At 38.8% G+C, this 12322-nt stretch overlaps 1 protein-coding gene across 5 annotated transcripts in view; it reads right to left on the minus strand.

Moving 5' to 3' along the window:
- shisal1b (shisa like 1b) overlaps positions 1 to 12322 on the minus strand; it is a 114636-nt gene that overhangs the window by 14190 nt on the left and 88124 nt on the right. For all 5 annotated transcript variants that reach the window (XM_023278584.3, XM_055009148.1, XM_023278583.3 and 2 more), the window contains 2 exons: positions 8791 to 9001; positions 2542 to 2755 (listed from right to left, as the gene is read on the minus strand). In XM_023278584.3, the coding sequence (XP_023134352.2) occupies positions 2542 to 2755; positions 8791 to 8857 (281 nt within the window). In that variant the 5' untranslated portion in view covers positions 8858 to 9001. The remainder of the gene's footprint in view (positions 1 to 2541; positions 2756 to 8790; positions 9002 to 12322) is intronic.

The following is a 12322-nucleotide window of genomic DNA, read 5'->3' on the forward strand; positions in this document are numbered from 1 at the left end:
TTAACGCCGGCCTTAGTGAGCTATCATGTGGAGGCGTCCCACTCCCAACACAACAACTGCTCATAGCATGTGCTCTTTATTGTGCTGGTCATGAAGGCCTCTGTAGGTGTAGATCAATGTCAATGTACTCTGTGAGCCAAACAGTGTCAATGAGTACAATACTGTCAAGGCAGTAAAACCCTTTGTGAGTCTGCAGAATAAAACCGTCTGTTTTCATCTGATCTGAGGAAGTGTCAGCTCTGAAACTGTTTGTTCCACCACAGCTGCTTGCATAAAGCTCCTCAAGATATAGGACAACATGCTTTTCCCTAATTACCTGTGCCTAGGAGGTTAGCTGTTGCTCGTGTTTGTTTGTTTGAGTTTTAGCAGGATTGTAAAGAGTACAAAACAGATTTCAGTCTAACTTGATGCACAGACCCATTAGAGGCAGAGGATGAAGTGAATAGCCTTTGGTGTGGAAAGTGCCACAGTGTGGCCATTACTGCAGCACTTTAAATTTCAGCCCCTAACAATGAGTCATAGGAGTAAACATCTTGCCTCATTGCTGCTTTCCATATTTTCAGAACAATGTAACCAGTAAAAGTTTTTTCTGTTTCTGCTGAAATCTGAAGACATTTTTTATGACCTTGAATAAAGTAAAAACCTGCCATTGTGTTTTCCTATAATTTGTCAGCAAAGTTATGTCAGAGTGACATCTTTTCATATGAAAAAAGAGAGGCTCTTCAATGCATTGAACGGCAGTAATTTGGTAATCATCAGCTTGATTCCGAAAAACTGAATATTGGGTTAGTGTTTGGACAAAACACGAAGTTACGATGGCTTAAAAAATGACTAGACAGCTAGGGCTGGATTTGAACTTTTCGAATATAGGAAAAAAGTGTGCCTTATGGAGGGGTGTATATCCTACTGACCAATCAGTAAACTAAAGAGACACTAGTGAGGAAAACCAATCTGATCTGATAATGATAGCGACTCATTAGTAGTATGAGGAATTTTGGGTTCAACATTCCAGATGGCAAAGGTACCAAAAAGGACAAGGCCCTTTGTTAATTTTGTGAAAAGTAGTTCTTAAGTGCCAGGTTGTACTCTGTGAGAAGTGGGCTGTGTGCCCTGCAGTCTGACCACAGAGGAAATCAAAACCTTTTACAGCTGTGGAGTGGAGTTGGTCGTTGGCTGTCAGAGAAGAGAGGGATGCAATGATGGATAATTAAACATTTGTACTGTAATGACCAGATCAAATTAAAAATTTAGTCTATGAGTGTATCGGAAAGTTTGAAGTGGTTCCCTTCAGGGCCAGTGAAAGGCTTTCTTACATCTCTCTAACAGTTTGACCTGTTGCACACTGTATTGACCCTATATTGATCAGTAATCTATACTAATCACAACAACTGAGCACTCACCTGCTGGCTTGCCACCCAATGAGGCAGTGCAGGAAGCAGAAATAAGAGGAACATCTGCGTCTTCTGCTCAGGACATTTTGTGAGAAGCTCATAAAAAGGCCATCACCAGTAAGATGGCAAGATTAAGGACATAAGGCCCGGTTAAATGACACAGATCAGGAAACAGGAAGGGCAGTCTGAGAGTGCAAATGGCAATGCCGTCTTGCATTTTTAAAGAAAGTGATCCTGAATGTCACCTAAATTTAATGTTCTCTTCCTTTGCCCATTTCTCCACCAAGTTTCATAAAAAAATCAGCTTTTTTAGTTCTTGCGTAATCTTGCTGACAGACAAATAAACAAACAAACAGCCTTGGCTCTCGCCTTGGCAGAAGATATATGTAGACTATACTGGCAGACTGGGGCGCAATATTTTATATGGATCCCGTCTGATTTAGTTTGAATGAATTACATGCCAGTTTTCATTCATTCAGACTCTGAAAATGTGACAGTCCTTGTTTGCTGTGAGAATCTCTGTGTGTATTTTTATTGGGGGGAAAAACAAGAATAAATGGATGTGACTTATTATTCAAGGACGAAGTTCGGTTAGTTCCACTGGGCCCTGTCTTTTAAAAAAAAAAAAAAAAAACTAAAATATTTTAGTCATTTTAAACAGGCAGACACAATTTCCCATTTGGTAATCCATCTATGGAGTCACTCATCTTCTCCAGGTGTCCGTCATCATGTGTTTTAATGTAGATTAAATATAGACTGAGTATTTTCTCGTATTAAAATAACAAAGTGGCAGTCTTGGCGGAAGTATGCGCTCTCTGGGGACTTTCTCGGTCACAATGAAATGACCTAGAAAGTAGATGCAGTATGTGGCTATATAATGACTTCCTTATTATTTTAGTCACTGCAGCAGGATGCTATTTCTGGTGAATGGGGCATTCCCTCCTTTTCTTCACCTTATGCTGGTAGATGGCTGGGGATGTAGATACCAATGACATTACAACAATGACATGTTATTCTGCCTTACCTAAATATAGATCTTTAATGATATTCTATAATCTAAAACAAATAAAACTGAAAACTAAGAAATGAAACAGCGCAGGCTACCTGACTGGGCAGATCGACAGTGTTAAGGGGTCAGATTTTTACTCACTTGTGTGCATAACCGTCTGAGGTGGTGGTGAGGTTGATCTGCATGACCATCTGGAACTCGGTCTCGTTGCAGCAGTACTTGAAGGCGGTGTTGTTGTGGTGACAGCAGAACATGTAGGTCTTGTTGTCGGAGAGGCGTGGGCAGTGAAAGCCAAAGTGGTACCGCCCTTTGTGGTCAGAGTAGGGTTCACACACTCGGTAATGAGCTGAGCGGGCTGCAGTGGTGGAGAAGACAACGAAAAATGTAGATGTGATATTCAGGAGACTCATCGCTGCCCATGACCTTCGAGGCAAATGTAGTGATTGTCTCACAATTCTGAAAAATGACAACCCCTCATTTGGTTTATTGATTGAAAGCCGCTACCAACGAAATACCCCTCAACCTACAACAACCAAACTACAAAAACATAGTACTGAATGCTTTTTGTTTTCTTGAAAAGCCTGTGAAAAGACATGATTGAAGAGAATTCATGTAACAATAACTGTGTAGGACAAGGAACAAAAAACAAACTCAGTGTACTTGCAAAAATAATCAGATAGGAGACATCCTATTATGCATGATTGCAAAAGCACTGTCAGTTTTATTCTTGGAGGAACACAACAACCCCCAAAACATAGAATACATTTAATTTATTAGGTCAGTGCTTCTGCATCGAAACACCAAATATGTTTTTCAGACCACGTACAGAATTTACTAACAAGTATGTTATAAATTTATAGATGGTGTTTTTGTTGGAAAGCAGAATAAAGAATCACACAGAATCAGAATTTGTTTTTCTTCATATGACTGAACTGAACTCCAATGAAAGAAGCTGGACTCTCTTTACCAGTTCATCAGAGCGAAAGTCCTTTTACAAATGCTATTACTTTTCGTGGCAGATGGAGTGAAATGTGGCGACATAGTCAGTTCATTATGGCGCAAAGGAAAGATGTGTGGTACAAATGCTACTGCGGCTTATTTGCATTCATCTGTGACTTTGCTTTCAAGTCCCTGCAGCTTTACGGGAAGATAAATCTGTATATCCTCACTGTCTCAAAGGGAGAAAAACATTTTTTTTGTCACGGAACCCACCAAATTATGAGGTTTTGTTTGAAATTGAAATCGCAGGAATCTACTTCAAAAGCAGTCCACGATCCATGTGATAAGATTTAATTATCAGTCGATCAGACAATGACTGAAAATAGGATTGATCACTTCCCCCATTCATAAGAGTAGGGACAAACCAGACCTAGTAGGTACCAAGTCATTCGTTTTTAGACGTTGTCTGGGTGAATTACTGTGTAGAGTTCTAAATAAAAAATACTAGTTTCCTTTACCAACACACCATCCTGATTAAAAATCAAACTGCGTTCTTCCCAAAACATTAACCACTTTGAGTAATAAGCATGTACACAAACAACAGCTGGTAATATATTCACGTATTACTGATTTTAAGAAAGCTTTCGAATCTATTTGGCATCAAAGACCTCTGTTACAGGCTTATACATTGTGGTATAAGTGGGAAAATATGATCAAATTAAATCAATGTGTGCTGTTAAAATTGAGACAAACGAAATCAATTCTTCATCAAGACAAGAGGTGTTCACCTCAGGGGTGCAATTTAAGTATGGGATTATTTGCTGTGATGCTCCTGACCTCTCCATCCTAGACAGCGTGAAGTATTTGTGTTATGGTATGACCTTGTTCTCATATTTCCTACTGTATAAGGAGTGCGTCAACAGCTGGACATAGCAGAAAATACTGTCAGAACTGAGCCCTGGCAGAAATACGGAGAAAACTAATATAATGATTTTTCAAAAATATCCCAGATGTCTCGGCTCCAGTTCACCATAATCATATCATTGATTGAATAAAGTAGGAGTTACACCAATAACACTGCTGTCCAAGCAGCAATCATAGTAAACCAAATTACAACTAAATGTAAAGAAATCCATTTAGAAGGCTGGAAAGAAGAAACTAAATGCCAAAGTATATAAAAATGTAATCTGGCCCTAGAAAGAGATGGTGAATTGGCAGAGAAAACCTCTTCTGAGGCTGATCTTAACCAGGTAAAGACTTTGTGACCGCAAATTTGCATTTGAAAAAGGGAGACAACCAAAAACAAACAGAATATGTGATCATTGTTCAACAGGTGAGGCTGAGACATTTGATGGTAAAACATGAAAATGAAATAAGGAACATTTACTTTAACTGCTTCAACTCTGTAATTTAAGATTCCAAAGAACTAAAAATGAGGTCCCAAAAATAAAAATACGCATAAGAGAAGGAAACGGGGCACATCTAGCTGCCCAGTATGTATGAAAATGACACAACCTTAGGGACAGGAACTGACCTACAAACAGGCAGCACACATGCGTATGATATACTGTAAATAAATTATTAAAATACATCACCCTTAAAGCTCTATTAATGTTCATATTATGGTTGTTTTATAATATTTGTATCTGTTTTTGCTTCGGCAACAATTAGCAAATTCTATGCCAATAAAGCCCCTTAGAATTAAACTGAACAGAAAAACTGAGTGTCACTTTACGGAGCTGATGATTGTTGCTGCAAATCACAATCAACCCGCACACATCCGCTTGTTCAACACCCTCATAGTTGATCAATATCACCATTCAAGCATCCTTTCGCTCTCTATTACTAATAATAAGGCCAAGAATGAATGGTGCAGTTTGCCTGGAGACAGCTGTGCTGCAGTGTTATAAAAACTGCATAAAATCATTCTTTATACACTCTCTCCCTGCCCTAAATATGTGCTCATGCACTCATTCACTTACTCATAGGCATAAATAGGCTGGGAAACACATACAGAGTAATAAAGATATATACTGCTGCTGGTGCTGCCCGTGTTTCCGTGCTTTATGCACTGTGCTTGAGTTGTGTTTGCCTGTATTTAGTACATTTTATTTGACCTTTGTTTAAACAAGAAAAGCCTCATTAAAATTCTTATCTTATTTGGGCCACGATAAGCAGCAACAACAGGGAGATGCTGACAAAAACAGAAGACAGTTGATGCAAAACATGCCATAAATCAGCACTGGACAGAAATGTGGTTAAAATATAGTGAAAAATATTTAAAATAAACAGCAGAAGTGACTGCAGCCCTGCCAAATATAACTTAAACGTCAAATAATTCAAAATTGCATCATGTAAAGTATTTGCTCTTATGTTAAATTAAAAACTAACCGTTTAGATTCACTATACTAAAAATACAGGCTTCACAGTAGGAACTCAACGCAACAAAAGTCAGTAAATTACTTTGTTGGTTCACCTTGATTTTTGATGACAGACTCCATCCTCCATAGCATAACAGGTTTATTCACTTTTGTTGCATTTGTTGCATATATTTTCAAAATATATATGTTTTTAAGTATTTGTTTTTGATTTTTCATAATAAGAAATACTCCATTGTCAGCTTAGAAACATTATAGTCACTGATCTGTGTTTTACTTTTGAAACGTTTGACATTTAAGTGATATCGTACTTACCGCTGTTGTATACTGTACATTCTAGAAACCTAAATAGTAGCCTAAAACAACCCAAGAGATGTCTAAAACCATGAAAGTAATTCAGACTAATTAATAGAAACTTAACAAGACTAACACATGTATTTCTTAAAATACCCCTAAGCATTGGCAGCCAAGAGTGTGACCAATATATGTGCTGAATTAGACATTTTACAGTTGGAAAAGTAAACTTGTCTTGACTCACTGGTGAAAAGATTATGTGACAGTTTCTAAACTACCTTAAATATAGCTTTGGCACTTCTTTTTCCTTATTTACAGATATGATTTGAGTCACTCTGGCTGTAAGTGTGTCATAGGCTGATCCTGTAATGCTGTCTATGAACCTCTTTGATTTGCTTTTTCCTAAATTAAATGACACCACTCAATGTGAAGTGCACTCAAACATTTTATTTAGTAATTTCCTTTTTGGTAAATGATTTGTCATTGTCTTGTGCATTTCCTTTTATTAATAATCCTATAAAATGTGGCAGGGTTTTCAGTTAAAGAGTTGCTGCTGTGATTTAGTTCAAGGCCCTCTTATGCTGCGGGGTGATAGAAGTCTTTCACTAATCTCAGACAGAGACCGATCAGCATTTGAAAGAGAGCTCTTTCAGGTTATAATGAGCTTGGTGAGGCCAGCCATCTCCACTTCAACAATCCTTATTTTAGCAATAGAGGGAGTAAAATGAAGCCGTGCTGAAGGACACGCCAGGATTAGAAGTCAAGGATGGCTTTTAGTTTAACAAAAGCCTTTGTTTGACCCTTACATTGACTATACAAGTCGGTGAAACGGTTCGGTGATTAGCTCATATTTTTAATGTCCCATAAAGCGCTGCACCAAAAGGAGAGGGTCAGCAGTTGTAGGTAAGTGAACAGGCAGTGAGGAAACAGAGGCCCTCAGCATTGGAAGTGGATCGTAAAGTCCTCTAACGATGCGCAACTGGAAGGAGAATAGTTCAGGGGAAGTCTCTGGCTTCCTAAATGAACAACAGCTGCTTGTGGAAATGATACAGTTGTAAACACACCCACCTGCTTAATTTCATTAACACCTCTTGAAATTTAGGATACAGTTAACAGCCTGGCTCTTGCATTAGAGTTTGTTTACACCCTGCGGTCTGAGAACCGCTATGGCTCTCTGCGTGTGGAGCAAAACACGCAACATCTGAACATCAGTCAGTGCTCACACATTGTATTTATTCATCTATGGCTGCAGTCACATCTGCAGTTTGTTGTCTGTCTTTGTTCTGACACATAAAACTCAGTGTTGTTGTATTTCATTTGGCGCACGTACCAGAAAATGAAATCATACTGACTCACAAGTTAGTTGACTCCATTCAGGTGGATTTTCGGTAAGCTGTAAATTTAATTTCCACATCCCTTTTCCTTTAGCTAAGTACGAAAGACTTTGTGTACCATTTAGGTAATAGATGACAAACAGCTTTGAAAAATGACTTGTACTGAATGTTTTTGAGGTTTTTGTCTGTTGGCCAGACAACACAAACAAATTAAGGATGTCATTGTAGCTTCTGGGAAACTTTATGACTCATTTTCTCTTTTTTATTGACTAACAATTCAACAGATTGATCAAAAATGAGCAGATTGATATTAAATCTTTAGTTGTAGCTCTACTACATCTCTTGATACACCATGACAAATTACACCACAAATACACTTTTCAGTTGTGTGAGGAGAGATTTCGTCTCTTTCTTTACACATCTAGCTCATTCTGTGGTCTGTAATGTTAACAACAGCATTCCTTTGCTTTTCATGGAAAAAATACTGAAACAAATCTTTGCTATAACCTTGTACTCCACACCCTTGAATTAGAGATTGAGGAGAGTCATATTTTATTCTTCCTGACTGCCAAAGACAGTAAAAATTCAGGTAGTACTTCTTGTTTCTGGCAGTCATCCAGAATTTATAGCCATACTGTCTTAGGACTTGTTATTTGAAAAGAAAAGCGGTTCTTCTGGGTTTGAGGTATACTTTTGTTTTGGTGTACATGGCCATTCTCAAGATGAAAGTGGAGTGTTGGGCTGCTCTTTAATGAGGTGGTTCTTCACGTCACATTCTCACTCTTCTGATTATTATGCATTTCTAACCTGCTGTATGATCCTGTGACGTCCTGCACTGATTTCTTCTTCTTTCACTCTCTAACACGCCTTCCTCCTCTCATCCAGTTTTGTCATTTTCAGACTTGAGTCGGCATCTTTTTCCTTGTGCATAATGTGCATTTCATGTCTCAGAGCTATGTGTTGGCGGGGTTCTTCTCTTTGTAGCTTCCAGGGTTACAATGTGCTCTCTTCACAGTTTATGCTGCATGGCCTCATTTAGAGAGCACCCCGAGGTTCAGAGATTTTCCTGCCAAGTAAAAGTAAGTTTTTGGCAGTAAATGTTTGAAAGTGCCTTGATGTTAAGTGTTTCAGACTCAACTTGTGGACATCTGATGTCAACATCTATTTCCCTCTATCCATAAAACATTGTTGGGGGGTCGTTTCCTGTATTTAGCCCGTGGCACCAGTGGCTCACTCAGCGTAGGACTGAGACTCAAATTTGTTGGAATACAAAGTTTGTGGAAAGTGCTCCTAGCATGTGTAATATGAGCACACCGTGAAACGCTTATGTAAGTGTCTACAGGCTGCTGTAAAAAAAAAAAATAATAATAATAATTTTAAAAAAGTGAACTTTTAAGGGCCAGATAAGCAGTGTCACTGAGTAACACACACTAAACGTCACAGACCTGCAGTGGACAGCAGGAGGAAGATGACCGTCAGGACATTGAAGGACTGCCGACTGGTGATAGTCATCTTCTTGTCCTCATGTGGGAAGGAGGGAGGGAGCAGGAGGGGAGGGAGGAGAGAGGGGGAGGGCTGTTCTGCTTTAGCTGGACGTGGGCATCCTCTGCTCGCTGACGGCTCCTCTCACATGGCTGCTGCTGAGAGTCAGGACTCCTGATGAGAACAAGACAAGCAGGGAGAGGAGAGATTAAGACGTTTGATTTGGATTTCTGGAGGCTCCATCCAACTGTGTGGACAGCTTGTCTGGCAGTGAGCGCCCATGATGCCTCCTGAAATCTGTCCTTAGGCTTGCATAACAGGACCGCTTGGGCATTCTGTTTAATTGAATTTGGCACTCTGACAACTCCGATGCTCAAGGTTTTTCCATGGTGAAATTACTGACTAATCATTTACTTTGGCAACTACTTGACATAAATAACAAATGTGACAGAAATGAGCAAGTTCCAGCTAATCAAATAACACAGTTTGTCCAGAATCCACCAGTCACAACATTGAAAGCGCTGCCTGGTAAAGTGAAAAACATTAACCACCTCATTACAACCACTCATTACCACCCACCCAAATGTTGTTCCATTGTAAAAAGTAAAAAATCTCTGAAAAGAAAGGGCTCAGTGAGAAGTGCAAATATTCCAGTGAGGTTTATATGTTTCCGATCACAAACTTGGTTCTCGATAATGAGTCACATCCATTTATTCTTGTTTTGATTCTGATGGAAAATAATAGCTTTCGCATTTTTAAAAAGTCAAGTTTGGAGAAATTCAAACTGGCACAAAATTAATTCAAACTAATACAGATGTATTCCATATAAAGTATTGCATCCCGGCCCTCATTAGAATCTACACATGAAGAGAACAACATTGATCTTCTCACTCTAATGCAAAGTTCTGCTGGAAAGCCTTGAGTCCTGGCCTTCGTGTGGATGTTACTTTGACATGTGCCCCCACCTAAACATTGTTGCAGATCAAGCGCAGCCTCCCATGGCTGTGGCCCCAACTACAGCAGCCACCCCCAGCAGGGAACTGTGTCCTGCCACCACAAAAACTAGTCAGGATCAGTTCAAGGGACACAAGAAAGAGCCCAAAACACTGACCGGCCTCTGAACTCCTCAGACCTCAATCCAACCACTATCTACAGGATGCACTGGAACAATCTCGAAATATGTGGTCCAAACCAGACAACCCCCAGGACCCAAAGGTTCTGCTGCTAATGTCCAAGTGCCAAATACCAATAAATTAATAATTTTATAAAATCCAAGAAGTTTCAAGGAAAAGAGGGAAAGTAAAGAAAAACTTCTCGTCCAATACAAGGTCAGCTGAAAATGCAAAATGTATAAACTGTCCACAAGCAAATATATAAATCAACAGAAAGGATACAGTTCCAATAACAAATACATTATATTAACATTAATATTATTATTTTCATTAGAACTAAATGACATTGTTCCAGCTCCTCAAATATTATAGTTTGTTTATTTTTTTCCCAAGAGATATAATTTTTTAAATTACAAAATTATGGATCCAGAAATAAGGTGTTTGTTGAACTATTCTTACCTTTTTACTACCTTATAAGAACACATAACACCTACTGATGTATCACATTACCAGATCAGAACATTAAGATTAGAATGACAAATGAGTGTTAAACATCTTTCTTTTATGAATATTTTTGACAAAAAATTGTCTCATTTATCAGTTTTCTTCCAATGAGAAGTGAGATTAAAACAGCATCTCACAGCCACCAGATATTTAATTCTATAACTGCTTGGCAATGAAGAAAAATGCTACACGTGCACTAAAAGTGTGGTGTTCTTCGAGAAAGTGATGTTTTTACCAAATATTTAATGAATTACACTGAATCTGCTCCTTCAGCACAGTGCAGAGTTTTCATTGCAGAACTGCTGAAGAGCACTTTGCTTGTACGTGATGCATTGTGGGACTTCATGAATTCTCCTTCCACAGTACCGCTCCACAGTCACCACTAGAAGCTCCGTCATAGCTATCCGTCCACTGATGGTAAGTGAGATTAATGGGGTGGCGGCACATTTTGCTTAGACACGCTTGTTTCTGTTCTTTGGCAAATTTATTCCTTGAAAAGAACCAGAGGAAATTACGCATTAATGGCCCCTGTCTCTGCATTAGTTAAAGGTGATGTTTATGGTAATTTATTGCAAACTCTGCCACTGAACCATTTGCATGTGACGCTGCTTTTACATTGTTAGTGTAAATACGCTGTGTGTTTGAATTTGACTTGGTGTTACCTGTGTCAGCCACTGACACAACATAAATTCATTTATAATAGTATCACAGTCAGCTTTTGGAAACAAACCAGAAGCCAACCAGCTCTTTTGTTGCATGTGTGCAGAGAAATTTAAATATCTTCTCTGCACGAGCTGCATGGAAACTATTACAAAACTTGGCTTCTGAATTATTGAGAAGCTGATGGCAGCTGACAGCAGAATAAAAACCACATACAAAGAGCAACAACAAGGGTGTAGAAGGCCATCGGTGTTCTTTCTCTCGTGATGAAAAAGAATGTAATGGTGGATCACATCCAGTTTAATGTTGCATCACCACCACCCTCTACTGTCTTTTTTCTTGAACTATTTGCGAGCTGTTTTGGCGAGCCCTCGGAGCCAAGAATGGTGCAGACGAAGCTCTGTTTGGAGGGAGATTGGAAAAATGTTGTTTCTTTCACGTGAACAGACAATCAGATACAGCAGGGTGCCTCTTCAAACATAAATTTTCTTGGAAATATACAGACAATTCATTGCTCACCAGGCCAGACATGCCAGGTTCGACATTCTTTTACAGACCGGCTATCTTTTAAAGTTGAGGTGATAATGTGGTAGTGAGAAGGAGGTGATAAAGTTGAAATATTCACTGGTGCAAGAGATCAGCAACAGCTTACATAAAAAAAATTAAAAATGCATTTACCGGTTTCACACAAGTAGCCACATTTTCTGGTGTGAGTTTAGTGCCAGCTGTGAAGTGGAGACGTGGGAAGTGTTTGTTTTGACTGCTTTTTTATTGAAGATTTCTGTCCTTATCTTCAAAAGTTGAGCTGAATTATTTAGCTGATTGATTAATTTAAAAATTCTGCAAGTATTCCGATGATCGATTATTTGTCATTTTTTAGCAAAAATGCCACACATATACTAGTTCCAGGTTCTCGGATGTGAGAATTGGCTGTTTGTTTAGGTTCTACATGAGAGTAAATCAAATATTGTCTATATTCTTCACTTCACAGATAAAATAGTCTGGAGATAAAGCTATAATGAAAGTCATTGTTAGTTATATACATGTTGCTGTTAATATAGAGGTTTGAGTGGGCTGTTTATGGACAAGAGAGCACTTTGCAATTTTCCCAGCTTTCACACATCTTGCACATATGGCCAGTTGCTTCAGCATGTCTACCATGTACTCTCTTTTCAGGCTGAACAACACCCACAACAGAATATACAACTGTCTTAGCTCT

This window comes from Amphiprion ocellaris, chromosome 3, assembly GCF_022539595.1.
Source record: "Amphiprion ocellaris isolate individual 3 ecotype Okinawa chromosome 3, ASM2253959v1, whole genome shotgun sequence".
NCBI classification, from domain to species: domain Eukaryota; kingdom Metazoa; phylum Chordata; class Actinopteri; family Pomacentridae; genus Amphiprion; species Amphiprion ocellaris.